The sequence below is a fragment of the Trematomus bernacchii genome, unplaced genomic scaffold (assembly GCF_902827165.1).
Source record: "Trematomus bernacchii unplaced genomic scaffold, fTreBer1.1, whole genome shotgun sequence".
Taxonomy (NCBI): Eukaryota; Metazoa; Chordata; class Actinopteri; order Perciformes; family Nototheniidae; genus Trematomus; species Trematomus bernacchii.
This window is the reverse complement of record NW_022988050.1, coordinates 5,512,129-5,539,493: the sequence shown is the minus strand read 5'-3', so window position 1 is coordinate 5,539,493 and position 27,365 is coordinate 5,512,129. Positions and strand designations below refer to the sequence as shown.

General features: G+C 37.1%; 1 protein-coding gene across 50 annotated transcripts in view; it reads right to left on the bottom strand.

The window, feature by feature from the left end:
• The window catches only part of LOC117473764 (alpha-tectorin-like), a 38,113-nt gene that overhangs the window by 10,120 nt on the left and 628 nt on the right, over positions 1–27,365 (bottom strand). For 2 of the 50 annotated variants that reach the window (XR_004555057.1, XM_034119579.1), the window contains exons 2-21: positions 27,040–27,157; positions 26,102–26,171; positions 25,936–25,959; positions 24,658–24,681; positions 23,376–23,399; positions 22,093–22,116; positions 20,820–20,843; positions 19,526–19,549; positions 14,480–14,503; positions 13,205–13,228; positions 11,916–11,939; positions 10,636–10,656; positions 9,359–9,382; positions 8,054–8,074; positions 6,760–6,783; positions 5,485–5,508; positions 4,172–4,195; positions 2,878–2,901; positions 1,605–1,628; positions 245–360 (exon numbers count right to left, since the gene is read on the bottom strand). Coding sequence is in view for 49 of the 50 variants with exons in the window: in XM_034119579.1 (XP_033975470.1) it covers positions 245–360; positions 1,605–1,628; positions 2,878–2,901; positions 4,172–4,195; positions 5,485–5,508; positions 6,760–6,783; positions 8,054–8,074; positions 9,359–9,382; positions 10,636–10,656; positions 11,916–11,939; positions 13,205–13,228; positions 14,480–14,503; positions 19,526–19,549; positions 20,820–20,843; positions 22,093–22,116; positions 23,376–23,399; positions 24,658–24,681; positions 25,936–25,959; positions 26,102–26,147 (564 nt within the window). In the remaining variant the exon portion in view is untranslated. Of the gene's footprint in view, positions 1–244; positions 361–1,604; positions 1,629–2,877; positions 2,902–4,171; positions 4,196–5,484; positions 5,509–6,759; positions 6,784–8,053; positions 8,075–9,358; positions 9,383–10,635; positions 10,657–11,915; positions 11,940–13,204; positions 13,229–14,479; positions 14,504–19,525; positions 19,552–20,819; positions 20,844–22,092; positions 22,117–23,375; positions 23,400–24,657; positions 24,682–25,935; positions 25,960–26,101; positions 26,172–27,039; positions 27,158–27,365 lie in introns of all 50 variants that reach the window. The other 48 variants (XM_034119583.1, XM_034119581.1, XM_034119580.1 and 45 more) reach the window with 48 other exon arrangements.

The window sequence follows — 27,365 nt, the reverse complement described above, 5'->3', positions numbered from 1 at the left end:
ATTGACAATCACATATTATTAAATATCAACAGATGTAATGCTTTATTATTTCAAACCAGGAATAAAACATGTATTGACTAAAACTAACTGCAGTACTTATTTAGTATCTGAAACATTTTGGATAAAGATGAACAAATCATTTGTAACTTCATCATACATTTTATTTAACTAAACATTTGTATTGTTATTTTCAGTTACACATTTTCAAACCAGTATTCAAAAGAAAAAAAATATTTTAACATACATAGATCTGATTGTGCGACTGGCCAAAATACATAAAAGGTCGTTGCAGGGAAATTCGAGGAGAACTTCCATCGTCTGATCGCGAGCTAGCAGTTCCAGCAATTGGGTAGAGTGGTCCTAGAAAGAAAAAAAGTGTCTAATTTTTCAGATATAAGGCCAATACATATGGCCCCTAATGGCAAGTGCTGTGTTGAAAAAGATGTTGCACAATGTTTTTTACTTTTCTTCACACTGACATAAATGTGCTTTTGGGGTTGAATGGACTATTATATTCCTACATATATACTAAACAACTACAATATACCTTTTTCACAGCAGACAAAAGTTTTACAGCATCCCATTTACTCAATATAGATCCAGGGTGGTGATAATGTGAACACTGGCTTAGCTAACTGGGACACTTGAAGTCAAAGTCTCAGCTCAAAAGCGTCTAATTGAGTCTAGTTTACAAAGGACCTAACACCACCTGAAAATCTGCTTTTCACCGAGTGTTCTTTATAGTGTGTCAGTGAAACTCAACATCACTGTGGGCTTCAGATACAGACGTAGCAGACTACACTTCCTAACACATCCCAGATGCAACCAGAAGGGGGCGATGAGACACTGCCTTTCAGCCTGGCATTATTCATCTTGTTAGTGTGATACCTCCCTAACCTAAGTAAGTTTGGCTATCAAGGAAGTACAATATTAACATTTAAGCTTGATGTTACTTCATTGTTTGGGATGTCCTTGTGAAGACAACTTGACATTAACATACCGTAGCAGGTCTAAAAGTCAATGTAAAAAGCCTCCAACATTGAAGGATAATGTGTTTGACGTTAGGGAATACATATGTTATGGTAACACATAGAGCAAAATGGTTTCTTTAAGTTTGAGGATTAGGGCTGCTCTTATAACAAAGACATTTACAGTATATGCTATCTTGATTAATGTTAACCAGTCATAACAAAGACATCTCATACACTTAAGTGTCATAGTCAACCAAATAACACTTGATGAATGGCATAAACATTCATTAGGTCTCCTTAATGTTTATGTAATGTCAGTCGTATGTACAGTCTGACTGCTGTAGGCATGTTTGCTGTTGTCCTGTTTGTACTGGTCTTAGTGTGTGAGTGTGTAGCAGGCTGTTGAGAGCTGTTTCTGAGTCAAGTGTGACACCTACTGCTTACTTTGGTTTACTGGTATTGGTATGTAAAAATGTTGCTCTGGTACAACCCTTCATTAACAGTGTCATTTGCTGTAATCCAGGGGATATAGGTCTATTCCTGAAGTAATAACTGCTTTGAGCTACTGATTTTATGACTAACCTGTTAAGAGCATGAACAAATGACAAAGATATTATCTTAACTTCAACTCACCTGTAGTCTGAGCAGGCACCGTAACTATGAAAACAAACATTGAGATATAATTTGTAAAAAATCAGTCTGCTAACATCAATAAACAAAGTCAGTTAATGCAGTGATGTAAAAGTATCAACAGACATAAATGCACCGTGTTTTAAACTTTTCTTCACACTGACATAAATGTGCTTTTGGGGTTGAATGGACTATTATATTCCTACATATACTAAACAACTACAATATACCTTTTTCACAGCAGACTGAGACAAGAAAATTAACAGCATCCCGTTTACTCGATATAGATCCAGGGTGGTGATAATGTGAACACTGGCTTAGCTAACTGGGACACTTGAAGTCAAAGTCTCAGCTCAAAAGCATCTAATTGAGTCTAGTTTACAAAGGACCTAACACCACCTGAAAATCTGTTTTTTACAGAGTCTTCTTTATAGTGTGTCACAACATCACTGTTGGCTTCAGATACAGACGCAGCAGACTACACTTCCTAACACATCCCAGGTGCAACCAGAAGGGGGCGATGAGACACTGCCTTTCAGCCTGGCATTATTCATCTTGTTAGTGTGATACCTCCCTAACCTAAGTAGGTTTGGCTATCGAGCAAGTAAAATATTAACATTTAAGCTTAATGTTACTTAATTGTTTGGGATGTCCTTGTGAAGACAACTTGACATTAGCACACCGTAGCAGGTCTAACAGTCAATGTGAAAAGCCTCCAACATTGAAGGATAATGTGTTTGACGTTAGGGAATACATATGTTATGGTAACACATAGAGCAAAATGGTTTCTTTAAGTTTGAGGATTAGGGCTGCTCTTATAACAAAGACATTTACAGTATATGTTATCTTGATTAATGTTAACCAGTCATAACAAAGACATCTCATACACTTAAGTGTCATAGTTAACCAAATGACACTTGATGAATGGCATAAACATTCATTAGGTCTCCTTAATGTTTATGTAATGTCAGTCATATGTACAGTCTGACTGCTGTAGGCTTGTTTGCTGTTGTCCTGTTTGTACTGCTCTTAGTGTGTAGCAGTCTGTTGAGAGCTGTTTCTGAGTCAAGTGACACCTACTGCTTACTTTGGTTTACTGGTATTGGTATGTAAAAATGTTGCTCTGGTACAACCCTTCATTAACAGTGGCATTTGCTGTAAGCCAGGGGATATAGGTCTAATCCTGAAGTAACAACCGCTTTGAGCTACTGAGTTTATGACTAACCCGTTAAGAGCATGAACAAATGACAAAGATATTATCTTAACTTCAACTCACCTGTAGTCTGAGCAGGCACCGTGCCTATGAAAACAAACATTGAGATATAATTTGTAAAAAATCAGTCTGCTAACATCAATAAACAAAGTCAGTTAATGCAGTGATGTAAAAGTATCAACAGACATAAATGCACCATGTTTTAAACTTTTTTCTTCACACTGACATAATGTGCTTTTGCGGTTGAATGGACTATTATATTCCTACATATATACTAAATAACTACAATATACCTTTTTCACAGCAGACTGAGACACAAAATTGACAGCATCCCATTTACTCAATATAGATCCAGGGTGGTGATAATGTGAACACTGGCTTAGCTAACTGGGACACTTGAAGTCAAAGTCTCAGCTCAAAAGCGTCTAATTGAGTCTAGTTTACAAAGGACCTAACACCACCTGAAAATCTGCTTTTCACCGAGTGTTCTTTATATTGTGTCAGTGAAACTCAACATCACTGTTGGCTTCAGATACAGACGCAGCAGACTACACTTCCTAACACATCCCAGGTGCAACCAGAAGGGGGCGATGAGACACTGCCTTTCAGCCTGGCATTATTCATCTTGTTAGTGTGATACCTCCCTAACCTAAGTAGGTTTGGCTATCAAGGAAGTACAATATTAACATTTAAGCTTGATGTTAATTCATTGTTTGGGATGTCCTTGTGAAGACAACTTGACATTAACATACCGTAGCAGGTCTAAAAGTCAATGTAAAAAGCCTCCAACATTGAAGGATAATGTGTTTGACGTTAGGGAATACATATGTTATGGTAACACATAGAGCAAAATGGTTTCTTTAAGTTTGAGGATTAGGGCTGGTCTTATAACAAAGACATTTACAGTATATGTTATCTTGATTAATGTTAAGTAGTCATAACACAGACATCTCATACACTTAAGTGTCATAGTTAACCAAATGACACTTGATGAATGGCATAAACATTCATTAGGTCTCCTTAATGTTTATGTAATGTCAGTCGTATGTACAGTCTGACTGCTGTAGGCATGTTTGCTGTTGTCCTGTTTGTACTGCTCTGAGTGTGTGAGTGTGTAGCAGGCTGTTGAGAGCTGTTTCTGAGTCAAGTGTGACACCTACTGCTTACTTTGGTTTACTGTATTGGTATGTAAAAATGTTGCTCTGGTACAACCCTTCATTAACAGTTGTCATTTGCTGTAAATCCAGGGGATATAGGTCTATTCCTGAAGTAATAACTGCTTTGAGCTACTGATTTTATGACTAACCTGTTAAGAGCATGAACAAATGACAAAGATATTATCTTAACTTCAACTCACTTGTAGTCTGAGCAGGCACCGTACCTATGAAAACAAACATTGAGATATCATTTAAAAAAAATCAGTCTGCTAACATCAATAAACAAAGTCAGTTAATGCAGTGATGTAAAAGTATCAACAGACATAAATGCACCGTGTTTTAAACTTTTCTTCACACTGACATAAATGTGCTTTTGGGGTTGAATGGACTATTATATTCCTAACATATATACTGAACAACTACAATATACCTTTTTCACAGCAGACTGAACAAGAAAATTAACAGCATCCCATTTACTCAATATAGATCCAGGGGTGGTGATAATGTGAAACACTGGCTTAGCTAACTGGGACACTTGAAGTCAAAGTCTCAGCTCAAAACGTCTAATTGAGTCTAGTTTACAAAGGACCTAACACCACCTGAAAATTTGTTTTTTACAGAGTCTTCTTTATAGTGTGTCACAACATCACTGTTGGCTTCAAGATACAGACGCAGCAGACTACACTTCCTAACACATCCCAGGTGCAACCAGGAGGGGGCGATGAGACACTGCCTTTCAGCCTGGCATTATTCATCTTGTTAGTGTGATACCTCCCTAACCTAAGTAGGTTTGGCTATCAAGCAAGTACAATATTAACATTTAAGCTTAATGTTACTTAATTGTTTGGGATGTCCTTGTGAAGACAACTTGACATTAACATACCGTAGCAGGTCTAAAAGTCAATGTAAAAAGCCTCAACATTGAAGGATAATGTGTTTGACGTTAGGGAATACATATGTTATGGTAACACATAGAGCAAAATGGTTTCTTTAAGTTTGAGGATTAGGGCTGGTCTTATAACAAAGACATTTACAGTATATGTTATCTTGATTAATGTTAACCAGTCATAACAAAGACATCTCATACACTTAAGTGTCATATTTAACCAAATGACACTTTATGAAATCAGTCATAAACATTCATTAGGTCTCCTTAATGTTTATGTAATGTCAGTCGTATGTACAGTCTGACTGCTGTAGGCATGTTTGCTGTTGTCCTGTTTGTACTGCTCTGAGTGTGTGTGTGTGTGTGTGTGTGTGTGTGTGTGTGTGTAGCAGGCTGTTGAGAGCTGTTTCTGAGTCAAGTGTGACACCTACTGCTTACTTTGGTTTACTGGTATTGGTATGTAAAAATGTTGCTCTGGTACAACCCTTCATTAACAGTGGCAATTGCTGTAATCCAGGGGATATAGGTATATCCCTGAAGTAATAACTGCTTTGAGCTACTGATTTTATGACTAACCCATTAAGAGCATGAACAAATGACAAAGATATTATCTTAACTTCAACTCACCTGTAGTCTGAGCAAGCACCGTGCCTATGAAAACAAATATTGAGATATAATTTGTAAAAAATCAGTCTGCTAACATCAATAAAGAAAGTCAGTTAATGCAGTGATGTAAAAGTATCAACAGACATAAATGCACCGTGTTTTAAACTTTTCTTCACACTGACATAAATGTGCTTTTGGGGTTGAATGGACTATTATATTCCTACATATATACTGAACAACTACAATATACCTTTTTCACAGCAGACTGAGACAAGAAAATTAACAGCATCCCGTTTACTCGATATAGATCCAGGGTGGTGATAATGTGAACACTGGCTTAGCTAACTGGGACACTTGAAGTCAAAGTCTCAGCTCAAAAGCATCTAATTGAGTCTAGTTTACAAAGGACCTAACACCACCTGAAAATCTGTTTTTTACAGAGTCTTCTTTATAGTGTGTCACAACATCACTGTTGGCTTCAGATACAGACGCAGCAGACTACACTTCCTAACACATCCCAGGTGCAACCAGAAGGGGGCGATGAGACACTGCCTTTCAGCCTGGCATTATTCATCTTGTTAGTGTGATACCTCCCTAACCTAAGTAGGTTTGGCTATCGAGCAAGTAAAATATTAACATTTAAGCTTAATGTTACTTAATTGTTTGGGATGTCCTTGTGAAGACAACTTGACATTAGCACACCGTAGCAGGTCTAACAGTCAATGTGAAAAGCCTCCAACATTGAAGGATAATGTGTTTGACGTTAGGGAATACATATGTTATGGTAACACATAGAGCAAAATGGTTTCTTTAAGTTTGAGGATTAGGGCTGCTCTTATAACAAAGACATTTACAGTATATGTTATCTTGATTAATGTTAACCAGTCATAACAAAGACATCTCATACACTTAAGTGTCATAGTTAACCAAATGACACTTGATGAATGGCATAAACATTCATTAGGTCTCCTTAATGTTTATGTAATGTCAGTCATATGTACAGTCTGACTGCTGTAGGCTTGTTTGCTGTTGTCCTGTTTGTACTGCTCTTAGTGTGTAGCAGTCTGTTGAGAGCTGTTTCTGAGTCAAGTGACACCTACTGCTTACTTTGGTTTACTGGTATTGGTATGTAAAAATGTTGCTCTGGTACAACCCTTCATTAACAGTGGCATTTGCTGTAAGCCAGGGGATATAGGTCTAATCCTGAAGTAACAACCGCTTTGAGCTACTGAGTTTATGACTAACCCGTTAAGAGCATGAACAAATGACAAAGATATTATCTTAACTTCAACTCACCTGTAGTCTGAGCAGGCACCGTGCCTATGAAAACAAACATTGAGATATAATTTGTAAAAAATCAGTCTGCTAACATCAATAAACAAAGTCAGTTAATGCAGTGATGTAAAAGTATCAACAGACATAAATGCACCATGTTTTAAACTTTTTTCTTCACACTGACATAAATGTGCTTTTGCGGTTGAATGGACTATTATATTCCTACATATATACTAAATAACTACAATATACCTTTTTCACAGCAGACTGAGACACAAAATTGACAGCATCCCATTTACTCAATATAGATCCAGGGTGGTGATAATGTGAACACTGGCTTAGCTAACTGGGACACTTGAAGTCAAAGTCTCAGCTCAAAAGCGTCTAATTGAGTCTAGTTTACAAAGGACCTAACACCACCTGAAAATCTGCTTTTTCACCGAGTGTTCTTTATATTGTGTCAGTGAAACTCAACATCACTGTTGGCTTCAGATACAGACGCAGCAGACTACACTTCCTAACACATCCCAGGTGCAACCAGAAGGGGCGATGAGACACTGCCTTTCAGCCTGGCATTATTCATCTTGTTAGTGTGATACCTCCCTAACCTAAGTAGGTTTGGCTATCAAGGAAGTACAATATTAACATTTAAGCTTGATGTTAATTCATTGTTTGGGATGTCCTTGTGAAGACAACTTGACATTAACATACCGTAGCAGGTCTAAAAGTCAATGTAAAAAGCCTCCAACATTGAAGGATAATGTGTTTGACGTTAGGGAATACATATGTTATGGTAACACATAGAGCAAAATGGTTTCTTTAAGTTTGAGGATTAGGGCTGGTCTTATAACAAAGACATTTACAGTATATGTTATCTTGATTAATGTTAAGTAGTCATAACACAGACATCTCATACACTTAAGTGTCATAGTTAACCAAATGACACTTGATGAATGGCATAAACATTCATTAGGTCTCCTTAATGTTTATGTAATGTCAGTCGTATGTACAGTCTGACTGCTGTAGGCATGTTTGCTGTTGTCCTGTTTGTACTGCTCTTAGTGTGTGAGTGTGTAGCAGGCTGTTGAGAGCTGTTTCTGAGTCAAGTGTGACACCTACTGCTTACTTTGGTTTACTGGTATTGGTATGTAAAAATGTTGCTCTGGTACAACCCTTCATTAACAGTGTCATTTGCTGTAATCCAGGGGATATAGGTCTATTCCTGAAGTAATAACTGCTTTGAGCTACTGATTTTATGACTAACCTGTTAAGAGCATGAACAAATGACAAAGATATTATCTTAACTTCAACTCACTTGTCTGAGCAGGCACCGTACCTATGAAAACAAACATTGAGATATCATTTAAAAAAAATCAGTCTGCTAACATCAATAAACAAAGTCAGTTAATGCAGTGATGTAAAAGTATCAACAGACATAAATGCACCGTGTTTTAAACTTTTCTTCACACTGACATAAATGTGCTTTTGGGGTTGAATGGACTATTATATTCCTACATATATACTGAACAACTACAATATACCTTTTTCACAGCAGACTGAGACAAGAAAATTAACAGCATCCCATTTACTCAATATAGATCCAGGGGTGGTGATAATGTGAACACTGGCTTAGCTAACTGGGACACTTGAAGTCAAAGTCTCAGCTCAAAAACGTCTAATTGAGTCTAGTTTACAAAGGACCTAACACCACCTGAAAATTTGTTTTTTACAGAGTCTTCTTTATAGTGTGTCACAACATCACTGTTGGCTTCAGATACAGACGCAGCAGACTACACTTCCTAACACATCCCAGGTGCAACCAGGAGGGGGCGATGAGACACTGCCTTTCAGCCTGGCATTATTCATCTTGTTAGTGTGATACCTCCCTAACCTAAGTAGGTTTGGCTATCAAGCAAGTACAATATTAACATTTAAGCTTAATGTTACTTCATTGTTTGGGATGTCCTTGTGAAGACAACTTGACATTAACATGCCGTAGCAGGTCTAAAAGTCAATGTAAAAAGCCTCAACATTGAAGGATAATGTGTTTGACGTTAGGGAATACATATGTTATGGTAACACATAGAGCAAAATGGTTTCTTTAAGTTTGAGGATTAGGGCTGGTCTTATAACAAAGACATTTACAGTATATGTTATCTTGATTAATGTTAACCAGTCATAACAAAGACATCTCATACACTTAAGTGTCATATTTAACCAAATGACACTTTATGAAATCAGTCATAAACATTCATTAGGTCTCCTTAATGTTTATGTAATGTCAGTCGTATGTACAGTCTGACTGCTGTAGGCATGTTTGCTGTTGTCCTGTTTGTACTGCTCTGAGTGTGTGTGTGTGTGTGTGTGTGTGTGTGTGTGTAGCAGGCTGTTGAGAGCTGTTTCTGAGTCAAGTGTGACACCTACTGCTTACTTTGGTTTACTGGTATTGGTATGTAAAAATGTTGCTCTGGTACAACCCTTCATTAACAGTGGCAATTGCTGTAATCCAGGGGATATAGGTATATTCCTGAAGTAACAACTGCTTTGAGCTACTGATTTTATGACTAACCCATTAAGAGCATGAACAAATGACAAAGATATTATCTTAACTTCAACTCACCTGTAGTCTGAGCAAGCACCGTGCCTATGAAAACAAATATTGAGATATAATTTGTAAAAAATCAGTCTGCTAACATCAATAAAGAAAGTCAGTTAATGCAGTGATGTAAAAGTATCAACAGACATAAATGCACCGTGTTTTAAACTTTTCTTCACACTGACATAAATGTGCTTTTGGGGTTGAATGGACTATTATATTCCTACATATATACTGAACAACTACAATATACCTTTTTCACAGCAGACTGAGACAAGAAAATTAACAGCATCCCGTTTACTCAATATAGATCCAGGGTGGTGATAATGTGAACACTGGCTAAGCTAACTGGGACACTTGAAGTCAAAGTCTCAGCTCAAAAGCGTCTAATTGAGTCTAGTTTACAAAGGACCTAACACCACCTGAAAATCTGTTTTTTACAGAGTCTTCTTTATAGTGTGTCAAAACATCACTGTTGGCTTCAGATACAGACGCAGCAGACTACACTTCCTAACACATCCCAGGTGCAACCAGAAGGGGGCGATGAGACACTGCCTTTCAGCCTGGCATTATTCATCTTGTTAGTGTGATACCTCCCTAACCTAAGTAGGTTTGGCTATCGAGCAAGTACAATATTAACATTTAAGCTTAATGTTACTTCATTGTTTGGGATGTCCTTGTGAAGACAACTTGACATTAACATACCGTAGCAGGTCTAAAAGTCAATGTAAAAAGCCTCCAACATTGAAGGATAATGTGTTTGACGTTAGGGAATACATATGTTATGGTAACACATAGAGCAAAATGGTTTCTTTAAGTTTGAGGATTAGGGCTGCTCTTATAACAAAGACATTTACAGTATATGTTATCTTGATTAATGTTAACCAGTCATAACAAAGACATCTCATACACTTAAGTGTCATAGTTAACCAAATGACACTTGATGAATGGCATAAACATTCATTAGGTCTCCTTAATGTTTATGTAATGTCAGTCGTATGTACAGTCTGACTGCTGTAGGCTTGTTTGCTGTTGTCCTGTTTGTACTGCTCTTAGTGTGTAGCAGTCTGTTGAGAGCTGTTTCTGAGTCAAGTGTGACACCTACTGCTTACTTTGGTTTACTGGTATTGGTATGTAAAAATGTTGCTCTGGTACAACCCTTCATTAACAGTGGCAATTGCTGTAATCCAGGGGATATAGGTATATTCCTGAAGTAATAACTGCTTTGAGCTACTGATTTTATGACTAACCCATTAAGAGCATGAACAAATGACAAAGATAGTATCTTAACTTCAACTCACTTGTCTGAGCAGGCACCGTACCTATGAAAACAAACATTGAGATATAATTTAAAAAAAATCAGTCTGCTAACATCAATAAACAAAGTCAGTTAATGCAGTGATGTAAAAGTATCAACAGACATAAATGCACCGTGTTTTAAACTTTTCTTCACACTGACATAAATGTGCTTTTGGGGTTGAATGGACTATTATATTCCTACATATATACTGAACAACTACAATATACCTTTTTCACAGCAGACTGAGACAAGAAAATTAACAGCATCCCATTTACTCAATATAGATCCAGGGGTGGTGATAATGTGAACACTGGCTTAGCTAACTGGGACACTTGAAGTCAAAGTCTCAGCTCAAAAACGTCTAATTGAGTCTAGTTTACAAAGGACCTAACACCACCTGAAAATCTGTTTTTTACAGAGTCTTCTTTATAGTGTGTCACATCATCACTGTTGGCTTCAGATACAGACACAGCAGACTACACTTCCTAACACATCCCAGGTGCAACCAGAAGGGGGTGATGAGACACTGCCTTTCAGCCTGGCATTATTCATCTTGTTAGTGTGATACCTCCCTAACCTAAGTAGGTTTGGCTATCAAGCAAGTACAATATTAACATTTAAGCTTAATGTTACTTCATTGTTTGGGATGTCCTTGTGAAGACAACTTGACATTAACATACCGTAGCAGGTCTAAAAGTCAATGTAAAAAGCCTCAACATTGAAGGATAATGTGTTTGACGTTAGGGAATACATATGTTATGGTAACACATAGAGCAAAATGGTTTCTTTAAGTTTGAGGATTAGGGCTGGTCTTATAACAAAGACATTTACAGTATATGTTATCTTGATTAATGTTAACCAGTCATAACAAAGACATCTCATACACTTAAGTGTCATAGTTAACCAAATGACACTTGATGAATGGCATAAACATTCATTAGGTCTCCTTAATGTTTATGTAATGTCAGTCGTATGTACAGTCTGACTGCTGTAGGCATGTTTGCTGTTGTCCTGTTTGTACTGCTCTGAGTGTGTGAGTGTGTAGCAGGCTGTTGAGAGCTGTTTCTGAGTCAAGGGACACCTACTGCTTACTTTGGTTTACTGGTATTGGTATGTAAAAATGTTGCTCTGGTACAACCCTTCATTAACAGTGGCATTTGCTGTAATCCAGGGGATATAGGTCTATTCCTAAAGTAATAACTGCTTTGAGCTACTGATTTTATGACTAACCCGTAAAGAGCATGAACAAATGACAAAGACATTATCTTAACTTCAACTCACCTGTAGTCTGAGCAGGCACCGTGCCTATGAAAACAAACATTGAGATATAATTTGTAAAAAATCAGTCTGCTAACATCAATAAACTAAGTCAGTTAATGCAGTGATGTAAAAGTATCAACAGACATAAATGCACCATGTTTTAAACTTTTTTCTTCACACTGACATAAATGTGCTTTTGCGGTTGAATGGACTATTATATTCCTACATATATACTAAATAACTATAATATACCTTTTTCACAGCAGACTGAGACAAGAAAATTAACAGCATCCCATTTACTCAATATAGATCCAGGGGTGGTGATAATGTGAACACTGGCTTAGCTAACTGGGACACTTGAAGTCAAAGTCTCAGCTCAAAAGCGTCTAATTGAGTCTAGTTTACAAAGGACCTCACACCACCTGAAAATCTGTTTTTTACAGAGTCTTCTTTATAGGGTGTCACAACATCACTGTTGGCTTCAGATAAAGACACAGCAGACTACACTGCCTAACACATCCCAGGTGCAACCAGAAGGGGGCGATGAGACACTGCCTTTCAGCCTGGCATTATTAATCTTGTTAGTGTGATACCTCCCTAACCTAAGTAGGTTTGGCTATCAAGCAAGTACAATATTAACATTTAAGCTTAATGTTACTTCATTGTTTGGGATGTCCTTGTGAAGAGAACTTGACATTAACATACCGTAGCAGGTCTAAAAGTCAATGTGAAAAGCCTCCAACATTGAAGGATAATGTGTTTGACATTAGGGAATACATATGTTATGGTAACACATAGAGCAAAATGGTTTCTTTAAGTTTGAGGATTAGGGCTGGTCTTATAACAAAGACATTTACAGTATATGTTATCTTGATTAATGTTAACCAGTCATAACAAAGACATCTCATACACTTAAGTGTCATATTTAACCAAATGACACTTGATGAAATCAGTCATAAACATTCATTAGGTCTCCTTAATGTTTATGTAATGTCAGTCGTATGTACAGTCTGACTGCTGTAGGCATGTTTGCTGTTGTTCTGTTTGTAGTGCTCTGAGTGTGTGTGTGTAGCAGTCTGTTGAGAGCTGTTTCTGAGTCATGTGTGACACCTACTGCTTACTTTGGTTTACTGCTATTGGTATGTAAAAATGTTGCTCTGGTACAACCCTTCATTAACAGGGGCATTTGCTGTAATCCAGGGGATATAGGTATATTCCTGAAGTAATAACTGCTTTGAGCTACTGATTTTATGACTAACCCATTAAGAGCATGAACAAATGACAAAGATATTATCTTAACTTCAACTCACCTGTAGTCTGAGCAAGCACCGTGCCTATGAAAACAAATATTGAGATATAATTTGTAAAAAATCAGTCTGCTAACATCAATAAAGAAAGTCAGTTAATGCAGTGATGTAAAAGTATCAACAGACATAAATGCACCGTGTTTTAAACTTTTCTTCACACTGACATAAATGTGCTTTTGGGGTTGAATGGACTATTATATTCCTACATATATACTGAACAACTACAATATACCTTTTTCACAGCAGACTGAGACAAGAAAATTAACAGCATCCCGTTTACTCAATATAGATCCAGGGTGGTGATAATGTGAACACTGACTAAGCTAACTGGGACACTTGAAGTCAAAGTCTCAGCTCAAAAGCGTCTAATTGAGTCTAGTTTACAAAGGACCTAACACCACCTGAAAATCTGTTTTTTACAGAGTCTTCTTTATAGTGTGTCACAACATCACTGTTGGCTTCAGATACAGATGCAGCAGACTACACTTCCTAACACATCCCAGGTGCAACCAGAAGGGGGCGATGAGACACTGCCTTTCAGCCTGGCATTATTCATCTTGTTAGTGTGATACCTCCCTAACCTAAGTAGGTTTGGCTATCAAGCAAGTAAAATATTAACATTTAAGCTTAATGTTACTTCATTGTTTGGGATGTCCTTGTGAAGACAACTTGACATTAACATACCGTAGCAGGTCTAAAAGTCAATGTAAAAAGCCTCCAACATTGAAGGATAATGTGTTTGACGTTAGGGAATACATATGTTATGGTAACACATAGAGCAAAATGGTTTCTTTAAGTTTGAGGATTAGGGCTGGTCTTATAACGAAAATATTTACAGTATATGTTATCTTGATTAATGTTAACAAGTCATAACAAAGACATCTCATACACTTAAGTGTCATAGATAACCAAATGACACTTGATGAATGGCATAAACATTCATTAGGTCTCCCTAATGTTTATGTAATGTCAGTCATATGTACAGTCTGACTGCTGTAGGCATGTTTGCTGTTGTCCTGTTTGTACTGCTCTTAGTGTGTAGCAGGCTGTTGAGAGCTGTTTCTGAGTCAAGTGACACCTACTGCTTACTTTGGTTTACTGGTATTGGTATGTAAAAATGTTGCTCTGGTACAACCCTTCATTAACAGTGTCATTTGCTGTAAGCCAGGGGATATAGGTCTAATCCTGAAGTAACAACCGCTTTGAGCTACTGAGTTTATGACTAACCCGTTAAGAGCATGAACAAATGACAAAGATATTATCTTAACTTCAACTCACTTGTAGTCAGAGCAGGCACCGTACCTATGAAAACAAACATTGAGATATAATTTGTAAAAAATCAGTCTGCTAACATCAATAAACAAAGTCAGTTAATGCAGTGATGTAAAAGTATCAACAGACATAAATGCACCGTGTTTTAAACTTTTCTTCACACTGACATAAATGTGCTTTTGGGGTTGAATGGACTATTATATTCCTACATATATACTAAATAACTACAATATACCTTTTTCACAGCAGACTGAGACAAGAAAATTAACAGCATCCCGTTTACTCAATATAGATACAGGGTGGTGATAATGTGAACACTGGCTTAGCTAACTGGGACACTTGAAGTCAAAGTCTCAGCTCAAAAACGTCTAATTGAGTCTAGTTTACAAAGGACCTAACACCACCTGAAAATCTGTTTTTTACAGAGTCTTCTTTATAGTGTGTCACAACATCACTGTTGGCTTCAGATACAGACGCAGCAGACTACACTTCCTAACACATCCCAGGTGCAACCAGAAGGGGGCGATGAGACACTGCCTTTCAGCCTGGCATTATTCATCTTGTTAGTGTGATACCTCCCTAACCTAAGTAGGTTTGGCTATCAAGCAAGTACAATATTAACATTTAAGCTTAATGTTACTTCATTGTTTGGGATGTCCTTGTGAAGACAACTTGACATTAACATACCGTAGCAGGTCTAAAAGTCAATGTAAAAAGCCTCAACATTGAAGGATAATGTGTTTGACGTTAGGGAATACATATGTTATGGTAACACATAGAGCAAAATGGTTTCTTTAAGTTTGAGGATTAGGGCTGGTCTTATAACAAAGACATTTACAGTATATGTTATCTTGATTAATGTTAACCAGTCATAACAAAGACATCTCATACACTTAAGTGTCATAGTTAACCAAATGACACTTGATGAATGGCATAAACATTCATTAGGTCTCCTTAATGTTTATGTAATGTCAGTCGTATGTACAGTCTGACTGCTGTAGGCATGTTTGCTGTTGTCCTGTTTGTACTGCTCTTAGTGTGTAGCAGGCTGTTGAGAGCTGTTTCTGAGTCAAGTGACACCTACTGCTTACTTTGGTTTACTGGTATTGGTATGTAAAAATGTTGCTCTGGTACAACCCTTCATTAACAGTGGCATTTGCTGTAATCCAGGGGATATACAGATGGGGCATCTTATTTTGGACGCCAGCATACAGCTTCCTGCCTACTGCCAGCCAGTTACCTGCCTAAGACCTGCCAAAGACCAGTATCCAGGAATGTTAGGCCCTCCCACTATTCTCCAATTTCAGGGTTTAACCAGGAGATGGCGCTATATATTAAATAACTATGGCCAAACTAAGACTTAGTTTTTCACAATAGGAAATGCAGATATTATATAAAAAACTAAAGTTAAAATCTTGTTTTTAATGCCCCAAGAGCAATAACATCTTGTCACAAGCTTTTTGGAAGAAAAAGACTGACCCAAGAGACCTGTAGTTGACTAATTACAGGCCTCAATAAAGTTCTGCCATTGGTTGTGAAAAACAACGGTGGACATAGTGGAAAATGAAATTGACATTGTCGAATTTAATAAAAATACAAAATAATGTATCTGTGTAGCCTACGTGTTTTACTATGTGATCTGCATGCACTTATCAAACATCTAATTAAAGAATGGTAACTGTACCTCTCAAACAACCTAAACTAGTTATAAATGTATATTTTAAATAAAGTCTTTATGACTCGGAATATGAATAACATGGGACCGTTACAGTTTGTTTTCATCTGATTTCAAATAAACAAAGTCTTGGCTTTCAGAATATTAAACTTGTTTCGGCAAATTTAGATGATAAATACAACTATGAAGCTTGTAACGGCATAATTACTTAAGCGGAGAACGGAGTAAGTAAACGTTACAGCAGGCATAACAACAGCCGGTGTTTATTTTATTATAATATATAGTCGTTTTATTATATAACTATATATGTAGTTTTATAATAATATATAGTTTTATTATAATATATAGTCGTTATTCATTTCCTATAATATATAGTCGTTATTCATTCGTTATTCATTTGTTTTAAAGCTCAATATATAGTTTTATTATAATATATAGTCGTTATTCATTTGTTATAAAGCTCAATAAGGAAGATTGAACTTTAAACTTTCACACACGTTGACCGGCGAAAAACTCTGCCCGGTTCACCGACCCCCCTCTGAGTGAATACCCAAGATATCTTGGTTTGATTTGGAGAAGGCTTTTAAAGTATACTAACTCTAACTCTATTGTATACTAACTCTTCCCGTCAAGAATATGAATAGAACTTAGATAGATCACTTTACATTTCTGCGAATGAATAGCTTAGCTACTTGGCACTAAGAGTACAGATATGTCTACCCTTTCTTTTCAGAGTGTAATATCTGCATTTTCTCTTTTGGTTTGAATAGGAGAAGGGCAATGGTTATCGATGGTGCTTTTAATGCCTATTGTATACGAACTGTGTGATTTATATTGCTTTTCAAATGCATATAAGCCCCCCATTTACACTGCACTTCCCCGTCAAGAAAATGAATAGCACTTAGTTAGATCACTTTACAGATCAGGTTGGACCAGCCCTGTCGCTACTCTCTGCATTTCCTACTGCAGATAAAAAAAAAGCTACAAATATGTATTTCTTAATAAACTAAATAGGCCACCATTGGTAGCAGTTCTCATTATATACTTCTCAGTAACTGCTCCCCTTAAATTAAATGTATTCTGTAGAGAAATGTAAACGTTCACCATCCCCCACCCGCCTACTGTATGTTGCTTTTTGACATGTAAATGGGTAACTACCCCCCTCTGAGTGAATACCTGTTGTACCTGTCCGGGGCTAAGCCCATAGGACGATGCTCTGATGTCATCACCCTCGCACATTGGTCATATGTTTACAAAAAACGATGTTAACACTTTCTCGTTCTTAATATATGCTATATTTAGGGTCGATATGTGTTGAATTTACTTTAAAATAGCAGATCACTGTGATTCACTTCTCCGCGGCTCCTCCGTGCAGAGAGGCCCCCCCCCGTTGACAATTCACGAGCGTCTAACTCTCTCCCCCCTCCCCCGTCGCACCTTCTAACAGAACCCCCCCCCATATCAAATCCCAATTTATTCATATTCTGAGTCATAAAGACACACACACACACACACACACACACACACACACAAAAAGTTGATTCAAGAACAAATCAGTACTTTTCTTATATGACTATTATTGCTAAATTTGAAAGGTCTTTACCAGCTTTGGAATTATATATATATATATAGCACCTTCTGCCATCCCATCTCTACTGACAATCATTAACACTTAGATTTTATGATATCGTAAGCATCTTCAGTGATTGACTTAAACATTGAGAATGTATTTATTAACTTCTGACATTTTCATATACAAATGTGATCATACACCAACACACTTTTTTTAATTGAGTTGTGCAACATGGCGGACCATCTCGCACATGCGCACATGCATAACATCTCGCACATGCGCATAACAACATGGTGATGTTTTGTAAATGATTACATGTCTTATTTAGCACAGACTATGATCCAGACTATGATCCTATCCGTGACATATGGATCTTAACAAAGATCCGCTATACATTAGTACCAGATATACTGTACACGGACATTTTAGTGAACCAGACCAGCTGTTTCCGCCGGGTCTTCGCTTCCCGGGCATCACGTTGTTTACAAGTGTGTTCAGATGCTAAATAAAAGTTTAGCTTGTACTTTTGATACCCCGCCTCTCGGCACCACAACATCCAGTTTACTGTATTTCACATGAGCGATGTCGAACATTGAAAAGTCCTTATAAAATCTCTGTTATTAGATCAGTACTTTTCTTATATGACTATTATTGACTTGAACACTGAGAATGTATTTATTAACTTCAGACATTTGAAATATTTGAAATCAGATGAAAACAAACTGTAACGGACCCTGCCGTGTTATCTATGATTACTATGCCTTACTGTACATTCATAATTTCAGCCGGAGGTAGGTGGTAGGCGTTGCGGAGGAGCAGATTGCGAGTGAGGTGCCTGTTCTAAACGAACTATTCCAGCTGTTATAAAGCATTAAATAAAAAGTAAGCAAGGAATACAGAATGTTTCGTTACGTTACTTTGTTGAGAATGTGGCCATGTAATACACGGGATCATTTGCAGCGACTTGGTCATTGTGGGGAAAAATAACACCCATCCTGATCGTTTCAATGAAGTTGAATACAGAATATTCATATTTGTCAGTGATTTCATGTCAATTCGGCGAACATAAACATCAATGATGATGATTAAATTAGGATTAAAAATCGGGAGAGCCGGCTCGTTCGTTTTTTTCGACTAAACAACATTATTTTGTTAAATAACAACATGGTGATGTTTTGTAAATGATTACATGTCTTATTTAGCACAGACTATGATCCTATCCGTGACATATGGATCTTAACAACAAAGAAGTTGATTTCACATGACTCCAGTGTGGAACCCCACTGCACCCCCTGGTGGATCAATGATCCATTGCAGCTGGCTTCACAATAATTAAATGTATTTATCACGGGGGCGGTATCAAGTCAGACTGGGGGCCGGCCGGCCATCACGGAACGTGCACGAACCGATCACGACCCTCGCATTTTAAACTGTCCAAAATAAGACGCTCCATCTGTAGTTCTAATCCTGAAGTAACAACCGCTTTGAGCTACTGAGTTTATGATTAACAGTCTGACTGCTGTAGGCATGTTTGCTGTTGTCCTGTTTGTACTGCTCTTAGTGTGTAGCGGGCTGTTGAGAGCTGTTTCTGAGTCAAGTGACACCTACTGCTTACTTTGGTTTACTGGTATTGGTATGTAAAAATGTTGCTCTGGTACAACCCTTCATTAACAGTGGCATTTGCTGTAATCCAGGGGATATAGGTCTATTGCTGAAGTAATAACTGCTTTGAGCTACTGATTTTATGACTAACCCGTTAAGAGCATGAACAAATGACAAAGATATTATCTTAACTTCAACTCACCTGTAGTCTGAGCAGGCACCGTACCTATGAAAACAAACATTGAGATATAATTTGTAAAAAATCAGTCTGCTAACATCAATAAACAAAGTCAGTTAATGCAGTGATGTAAAAGTATCAACAGACATAAATGCACCATGTTTTAAACTTTTTTCTTCACACTGACATAAATGTGCTTTTGCGGTTGAATGGACTATTATATTCCTACATATATACTAAATAACTACAATATACCTTTTTCACAGCAGACTGAGACACAAAATTGACAGCATCCCATTTACTCAATATAGATGCAGGGTGGTGATAATGTGAACACTGGCTTAGCTAACTGGGACACTTGAAGTCAAAGTCTCAGCTCAAAAGCGTCTAATTGAGTCTAGTTTACAAAGGACCTAACACCACCTGAACATCTGCTTTTCACAGAGTGTTCTTTATATTGTGTCAGTGAAACTCAACATCACTGTTGGCTTCAGATACAGACGCAGCAGACTACCCTTCCTAACACATCCCAGGTGCAACCAGAAGGGGGCGATGAGACACTGCCTTTCAGCCTGGCATTATTCATCTTGTTAGTGTGATACCTCCCTAACCTAAGTAGGTTTGGCTATCAAGGAAGTACAATATTAACATTTAAGCTTGATGTTAATTCATCGTTTGGGATGTCCTTGTGAAGACAACTTGACATTAACATACCGTAGCAGGTCTAAAAGTCAATGTGAAAAGCCTCCAACATTGAAGGATAATGTGTTTGACGTTAGGGAATACATATGTTATGGTAACACATAGAGCAAAATGGTTTCTTTAAGTTTGAGGATTAGGGCTGCTCTTATAACAAAGACATTTACAGTATATGTTATCTTGATTAATGTTAACCAGTCTTAACAAAGACATCTCATACACTTAAGTGTCATAGTTAACCAAATGACACTTGATGAATGGCATAAACATTCATTAGGTCTCCTTTATGTTTATGTCATGTCAGTCATATGTACAGTCTGACTGCTGTAGGCATGTTTGCTGTTGTCCTGTTTGTACTGCTCTGAGTGTGTGAGTGTGTAGCAGTCTGTTGAGAGCTGTTTCTGAGTCAAGTATGACACCTACTGCTTACTTTGGTTTACTGGTATTGGTATGTAAAAATGTTGCTCTGGTACAACCCTTCATTAACAGTGGCATTTGCTGTAATCCAGGGGATATAGGTCTATTCCTAAAGTAATAACTGCTTTGAGCTACTGATTTTATGACTAACCCATTAAGAGCATGAACAAATGACAATGATATTATCTTAACTTCAACTCACCTGTAGTCTGAGAAAGCACCGTACCTATGAAAACAAACATTGAGATATAATTTGTAAAAAATCAGTCTACTAACATCAATAAACAAAGTCAGTTAATGCAGTGATGTAAAAGTATCAACAGACATAAATGCACCGTGTTTTAAACTTTTCTTCACACTGACATAAATGTGCTTTTGGGGTTCAATGGACTATTATATTCCTACATATATACTGAACAACTACAATATACCTTTTTCACAGCAGACTGAGACACAAAATTGACAGCATCCCGTTTACTCAATATAGATCCAGAGTGGTCATAATGTGAATACTGGTTTAGCTAACTGGGACACTTGAAGTCAAAGTCTGAGCTCAAAAGGGTCTAATTGAGTCTAGTTTACAAAGGACTTAACACCACCTGAAAATCTGCTTTTCACTGAGTCTTCTTTATAGTGTGTCACAACATCACTGTTGGCTTCAGATACAGACGCAGCAGACTACACTTCCTAACACATCCCAGGTGCAACCAGAAGGGGGCGATGAGACACTGCCTTTCAGCCTGGCATTATTCATCTTGTTAGTGTGATACCTCCCTAACCTAAGTAGGTTTGGCTATCAAGCAAGTACAATATTAACATTTAAGCTTAATGTTACTTCATTGTTTGGGATGTCCTTGTGAAGACAACTTGACATTAACATACCGTAGCAGGTCTAAAAGTCAATGTAAAAAGCCTCAACATTGAAGGATAATGTGTTTGACGTTAGGGAATACATATGTTATCGTAACACATAGAGCAAAATGGTTTCTTTAAGTTTGAGGATTAGGGCTGGTCTTATAACAAAGACATTTACAGTATATGTTATCTTGATTAATGTTAACCAGTCATAACAAAGACATCTCATACACTTAAGTGTCATAGTTAACCAAATGACACTTGATGAATGGCATAAACATTCATTAGGTCTCCTTAATGTTTATGTAATGTCAGTCGTATGTACAGTCTGACTGCTGTAGGCATGTTTGCTGTTGTCCTGTTTGTACTGCTCTTAGTGTGTAGCAGGCTGTTGAGAGCTGTTTCTGAGTCAAGTGACATCTACTGCTTACTTTGGTTTACTGGTATTGGTATGTAAAAATGTTGCTCTGGTACAACCCTTCATTAACAGTGGCATTTGCTGTAATCCAGGGGATATAGGTCTATTCCTGAAGTAAGAACTGCTTTGAGCTATTGATTTTATGACTAACCCGTTAAGAGCATGAACAAATGACAAAGATATTATCTTAACTTCAACTCACCTGTAGTCTGAGCAGGCACCGTACCTATGAAAACAAACATTGAGATATAATTTGTAAAAAATCAGTCTGCTAACATCAATAAACAAAGTCAGTTAATGCAGTGATGTAAAAGTATCAACAGACATAAATGCACCATGTTTTAAACTTTTTTCTTCACACTGACATAAATGTGCTTTTGCGGTTGAATGGACTATTATATTCCTACATATATACTAAATAACTACAATATACCTTTTTCACAGCAGACTGAGACACAAAATTGACAGCATCCCATTTACTCAATATAGATCCAGGGTGGTGATAATGTGAACACTGGCTTAGCTAACTGGGACACTTGAAGTCAAAGTCTCAGCTCAAAAGCGTCTAATTGAGTCTAGTTTACAAAGGACCTAACACCACCTGAAAATCTGCTTTTCACAGAGTGTTCTTTATATTGTGTCAGTGAAACTCAACATCACTGTTGGCTTCAGATACAGACGCAGCAGACTACCCTTCCTAACACATCCCAGGTGCAACCAGAAGGGGGCGATGAGACACTGCCTTTCAGCCTGGCATTATTCATCTTGTTAGTGTGATACCTCCCTAACCTAAGTAGGTTTGGCTATCAAGGAAGTACAATATTAACATTTAAGCTTGATGTTAATTCATTGTTTGGGATGTCCTTGTGAAGACAACTTGACATTAACATACCGTAGCAGGTCTAAAAGTCAATGTGAAAAGCCTCCAACATTGAAGGATAATGTGTTTGACGTTAGGGAATACATATGTTATGGTAACACATAGAGCAAAATGGTTTCTTTAAGTTTGAGGATTAGGGCTGGTCTTATAACAAAGACATTTACAGTATATGTTATCTTGATTAATGTTAACCAGTCTTAACAAAGACATCTCATACACTTAAGTGTCATAGTTAACCAAATGACACTTGATGAATGGCATAAACATTCATTAGGTCTCCTTTTTTTTATGTCATGTCAGTCGTATGTACAGTCTGACTGCTGTAGGCATGTTTGCTGTTGTCCTGTTTGTACTGCTCTTAGTGTGTAGCAGGCTGTTGAGAGCTGTTTCTGAGTCAAGTGACACCTACTGCTTACTTTGGTTTACTGGTATTGGTATGTAAAAATGTTGCTCTGGTACAACCCTTCATTAACAGTGGCATTTGCTGTAATCCAGGGGATATAGGTCTATTCCTGAAGTAATAACTGCTTTGAGCTACTGATTTTATGACTAACCCGTTAAGAGCATGAACAAATGACAAAGATATTATCTTAACTTCAACTCACCTGTAGTCTGAGCAAGCACCGTACCTATGAAAACAAACATTGAGATATAATTTGTAAAAAATCAGTCTGCTAACATCAATAAACAAAGTCAGTTAATGCAGTGATGTAAAAGTATCAACAGACATAAATGCACCGTGTTTTAAACTTTTCTTCACACTGACATAAATGTGCTTTTGGGGTTGAATGGACTATTATATTCCTACATATATACTGAACAACTACAATATACCTTTTTCACAGCAGACTGAGACACAAAATTGACAGCATCCCGTTTACTCAATATAGATCCAGGGTGGTGATAATGTGAACACTGGCTTAGCTAACTGGGACACTTGAAGTCAAAGTCTCAGCTCAAAAGTGTCTAATTGAGTCTAGTTTACAAAGGACCTAACACCACCTGAAAATCTGTTTTTTACAGAGTCTTCTTTATATTGTGTCACAACATCACTGTGGGCTTCAGATACAGACGCAGCAGACTACACTTCCTAACACATCCCAGGTGCAACCAGAAGGGGGCAATGAGACACTGCCTTTCAGCCTGGCATTATTCATCTTGTTAGTGTGATACCTCCCTAACCTAAGTAGGTTTGGCTATCAAGCAAGTACAATATTAACATTTAAGCTTAATGTTACTTCATTGTTTGGGATGTCCTTGTGAAGACAACTTGACATTAACATACCGTAGAAGGTCTAAAAGTCAATGTAAAAAGCCTCAACATTGAAGGATAATGTGTTTGACGCTAAGGAAAAACATATCTTATGGTAACACATAGAGCAAAATGGTTTCTTTAAGTTTGAGGATTAGGGCTGGTCTTATAACAAAGACATTTACAGTATATGTTATCTTGATTAATGTTAACCAGTCATAACAAAGACATCTCATACACTTAAGTGTCATAGTTAACCAAATGACACTTGATGAATGGCATAAACATTCATTAGGTCTCCTTAATGTTTATGTAATGTCAGTCGTATGTACAGTCTGACTGCTGTAGGCATGTTTGCTGTTGTCCTGTTTGTACTGCTCTGAGTGTGTGAGTGTGTAGCAGGCTGTTGAGAGCTGTTTCTGAGTCAAGGGACACCTACTGCTTACTTTGGTTTACTGGTATTGGTATGTAAAAATGTTGCTCTGGTACAACCCTTCATTAACAGTGGCATTTGCTGTAATCCAGGGGATATAGGTCTATTCCTAAAGTAATAACTGCTTTGAGCTACTGATTTTATGACTAACCCGTAAAGAGCATGAACAAATGACAAAGACATTATCTTAACTTCAACTCACCTGTAGTCTGAGCAGGCACCGTGCCTATGAAAACAAACATTGAGATATAATTTGTAAAAAATCAGTCTGCTAACATCAATAAACTAAGTCAGTTAATGCAGTGATGTAAAAGTATCAACAGACATAAATGCACCATGTTTTAAACTTTTTTCTTCACACTGACATAAATGTGCTTTTGCGGTTGAATGGACTATTATATTCCTACATATATACTAAATAACTACAATATACCTTTTTCACAGCAGACTGAGACAAGAAAATTAACAGCATCCCATTTACTCAATATAGATCCAGGGGTTGTGATAATGTGAACACTGGCTTAGCTAACTGGGACACTTGAAGTCAAAGTCTCAGCTCAAAAGCGTCTAATTGAGTCTAGTTTACAAAGGACCTCACACCACCTGAAAATCTGTTTTTTACAGAGTCTTCTTTATAGGGTGTCACAACATCACTGTTGGCTTCAGATAACGACACAGCAGACTACACTGCCTAACACATCCCAGGTGCAACCAGAAGGGGGCGATGAGACACTGCCTTTCAGCCTGGCATTATTAATCTTGTTAGTGTGATACCTCCCTAACCTAAGTAGGTTTGGCTATCAAGCAAGTACAATATTAACATTTAAGCTTAATGTTACTTCATTGTTTGGGATGTCCTTGTGAAGAGAACTTGACATTAACATACCGTAGCAGGTCTAAAAGTCAATGTGAAAAGCCTCCAACATTGAAGGATAATGTGTTTGACATTAGGGAATACATATGTTATGGTAACACATAGAGCAAAATGGTTTCTTTAAGTTTGAGGATTAGGGCTGGTCTTATAACAAAGACATTTACAGTATATGTTATCTTGATTAATGTTAACCAGTCATAACAAAGACATCTCATACACTTAAGTGTCATAGTTAACCAAATGACACTTGATGAATGGCATAAACATTCATTAGGTCTCCTTAATGTTTATGTAATGTCAGTCGTATGTACAGTCTGACTGCTGTAGGCATGTTTGCTGTTGTCCTGTTTGTACTGCTCTTAGTGTGTAGCAGGCTGTTGAGAGCTGTTTCTGAGTCAAGTGACACCTACTGCTTACTTTGGTTTACTGGTATTGGTATGTAAAAATGTTGCTCTGGTACAACCCTTCATTAACAGTGGCATTTGCTGTAATCCAGGGGATATAGGTCTATTCCTAAAGTAATAACTGCTTTGAGCTACAGATATTATGACAAACCCATTAAGAGGATGAACAAATGACAAAGATATTATCTTAACTTCAACTCACCTGTAGTCTGAGCAAGCACCGTACCTATGAAAACAAATATTGAGATATCATTTGTAAAAAATCAGTCTGCTAACATCAATAAACTAAATCAGTTAATGCAGTGATGTAAAAGTATCAACAGACATACATGTTAATTGAAATGTATTTTATTGAAATGGATACATACTTATCATCCCCAGAAGCAGTACAGGCAACATGATTTCACTTGCCATTCTCCAAAGGCCCAAAATTCAATCCTGTGATCCAAATATAATAAATAACATTTCAAAATAAAACAAACAAATGAGAAAGAACAGAAAGTATTCAGGGACTGCACACACCCATCACACCCATGTACACTTTACAAAAATATTTAAACTTATACTGTTTTTTTTATATATATATATAGCGCATGGTGGAAGGGAGCAGGGAGAACACAATCTTATTTTACCTGCCCCTACTTAAAAGAAATACCAAAAAGAAAAAAACGAAATAACCCTAAAAAAGTAAAAATAAAAGCAATATTCTTTCAGTCTCAGTTGCATACTTAAACATATAACAAGAACACAATCAAAAGTAAACTTCATACTGTCTAATTACGTTTTCTTTATACATACGAATGTTCTTACAGCCCTTTAAATCATTCGGCAAAGAATTCCACTTCTTTACGCCAACTACAGAGACACACATCTGCTTTAAAGTAGTACGTGCAAACTGATGCTTAACATTTTATTTCCTCCTAGGCTCATCCTCGGAAATCAAAACTAATTTGTATATTTTCTGGCAGTATTCTGTTTTTTGCTTTATGCATAACTAAAGCCGTCTGTAATTCTATTAAATCTTAACAGCCTTGACTCAATAACTAGTTTGTTTGTTTGTTCTCTCGGCTGTACATTAAGCAACATTCTCACAGCTTTTTTCTGTAATGTAATTAAAGGTTTTAAATTACTCATAAAGGTGTTTCCCCACACTTCAACACAATAATTTAAATATGGCAATATCAAACAAAAGTACAAAATGCGCATTGACTTGTAGTCAAGCAAATATTTTGCTTTATAAAGTTCGATGCACAATCTGCTTGTAGATTCCCATTTAGATAACCATCAAACTTTAGATTTGGCATACCTGTCTAGAAGATGAGTTGCCGCCTCAGCTTGGCTTTTCAGCCCTTGGACGAGCAAAAGAAGAACCGATGTTCAACCTAGTCTTGTTCCTCCGTTTGTCATTGGGCACTGAATTGGTACTGCAGAGGAGTCGGGAGCACACAGTCAAAAAAGGCCGTATTTTTACACTTAGCAAGTAGTCAAATTCTTTGATCGCTGAAGACAAAGAGATACATCGGCACTAGCGGCAAACACATGTCTGATATATCTTACACAGAGGTTAAAAGAACAATCATTTTGGATCAACATTTATTTTAATCAATGAATTCACAATCTTAAAAAGTTGTT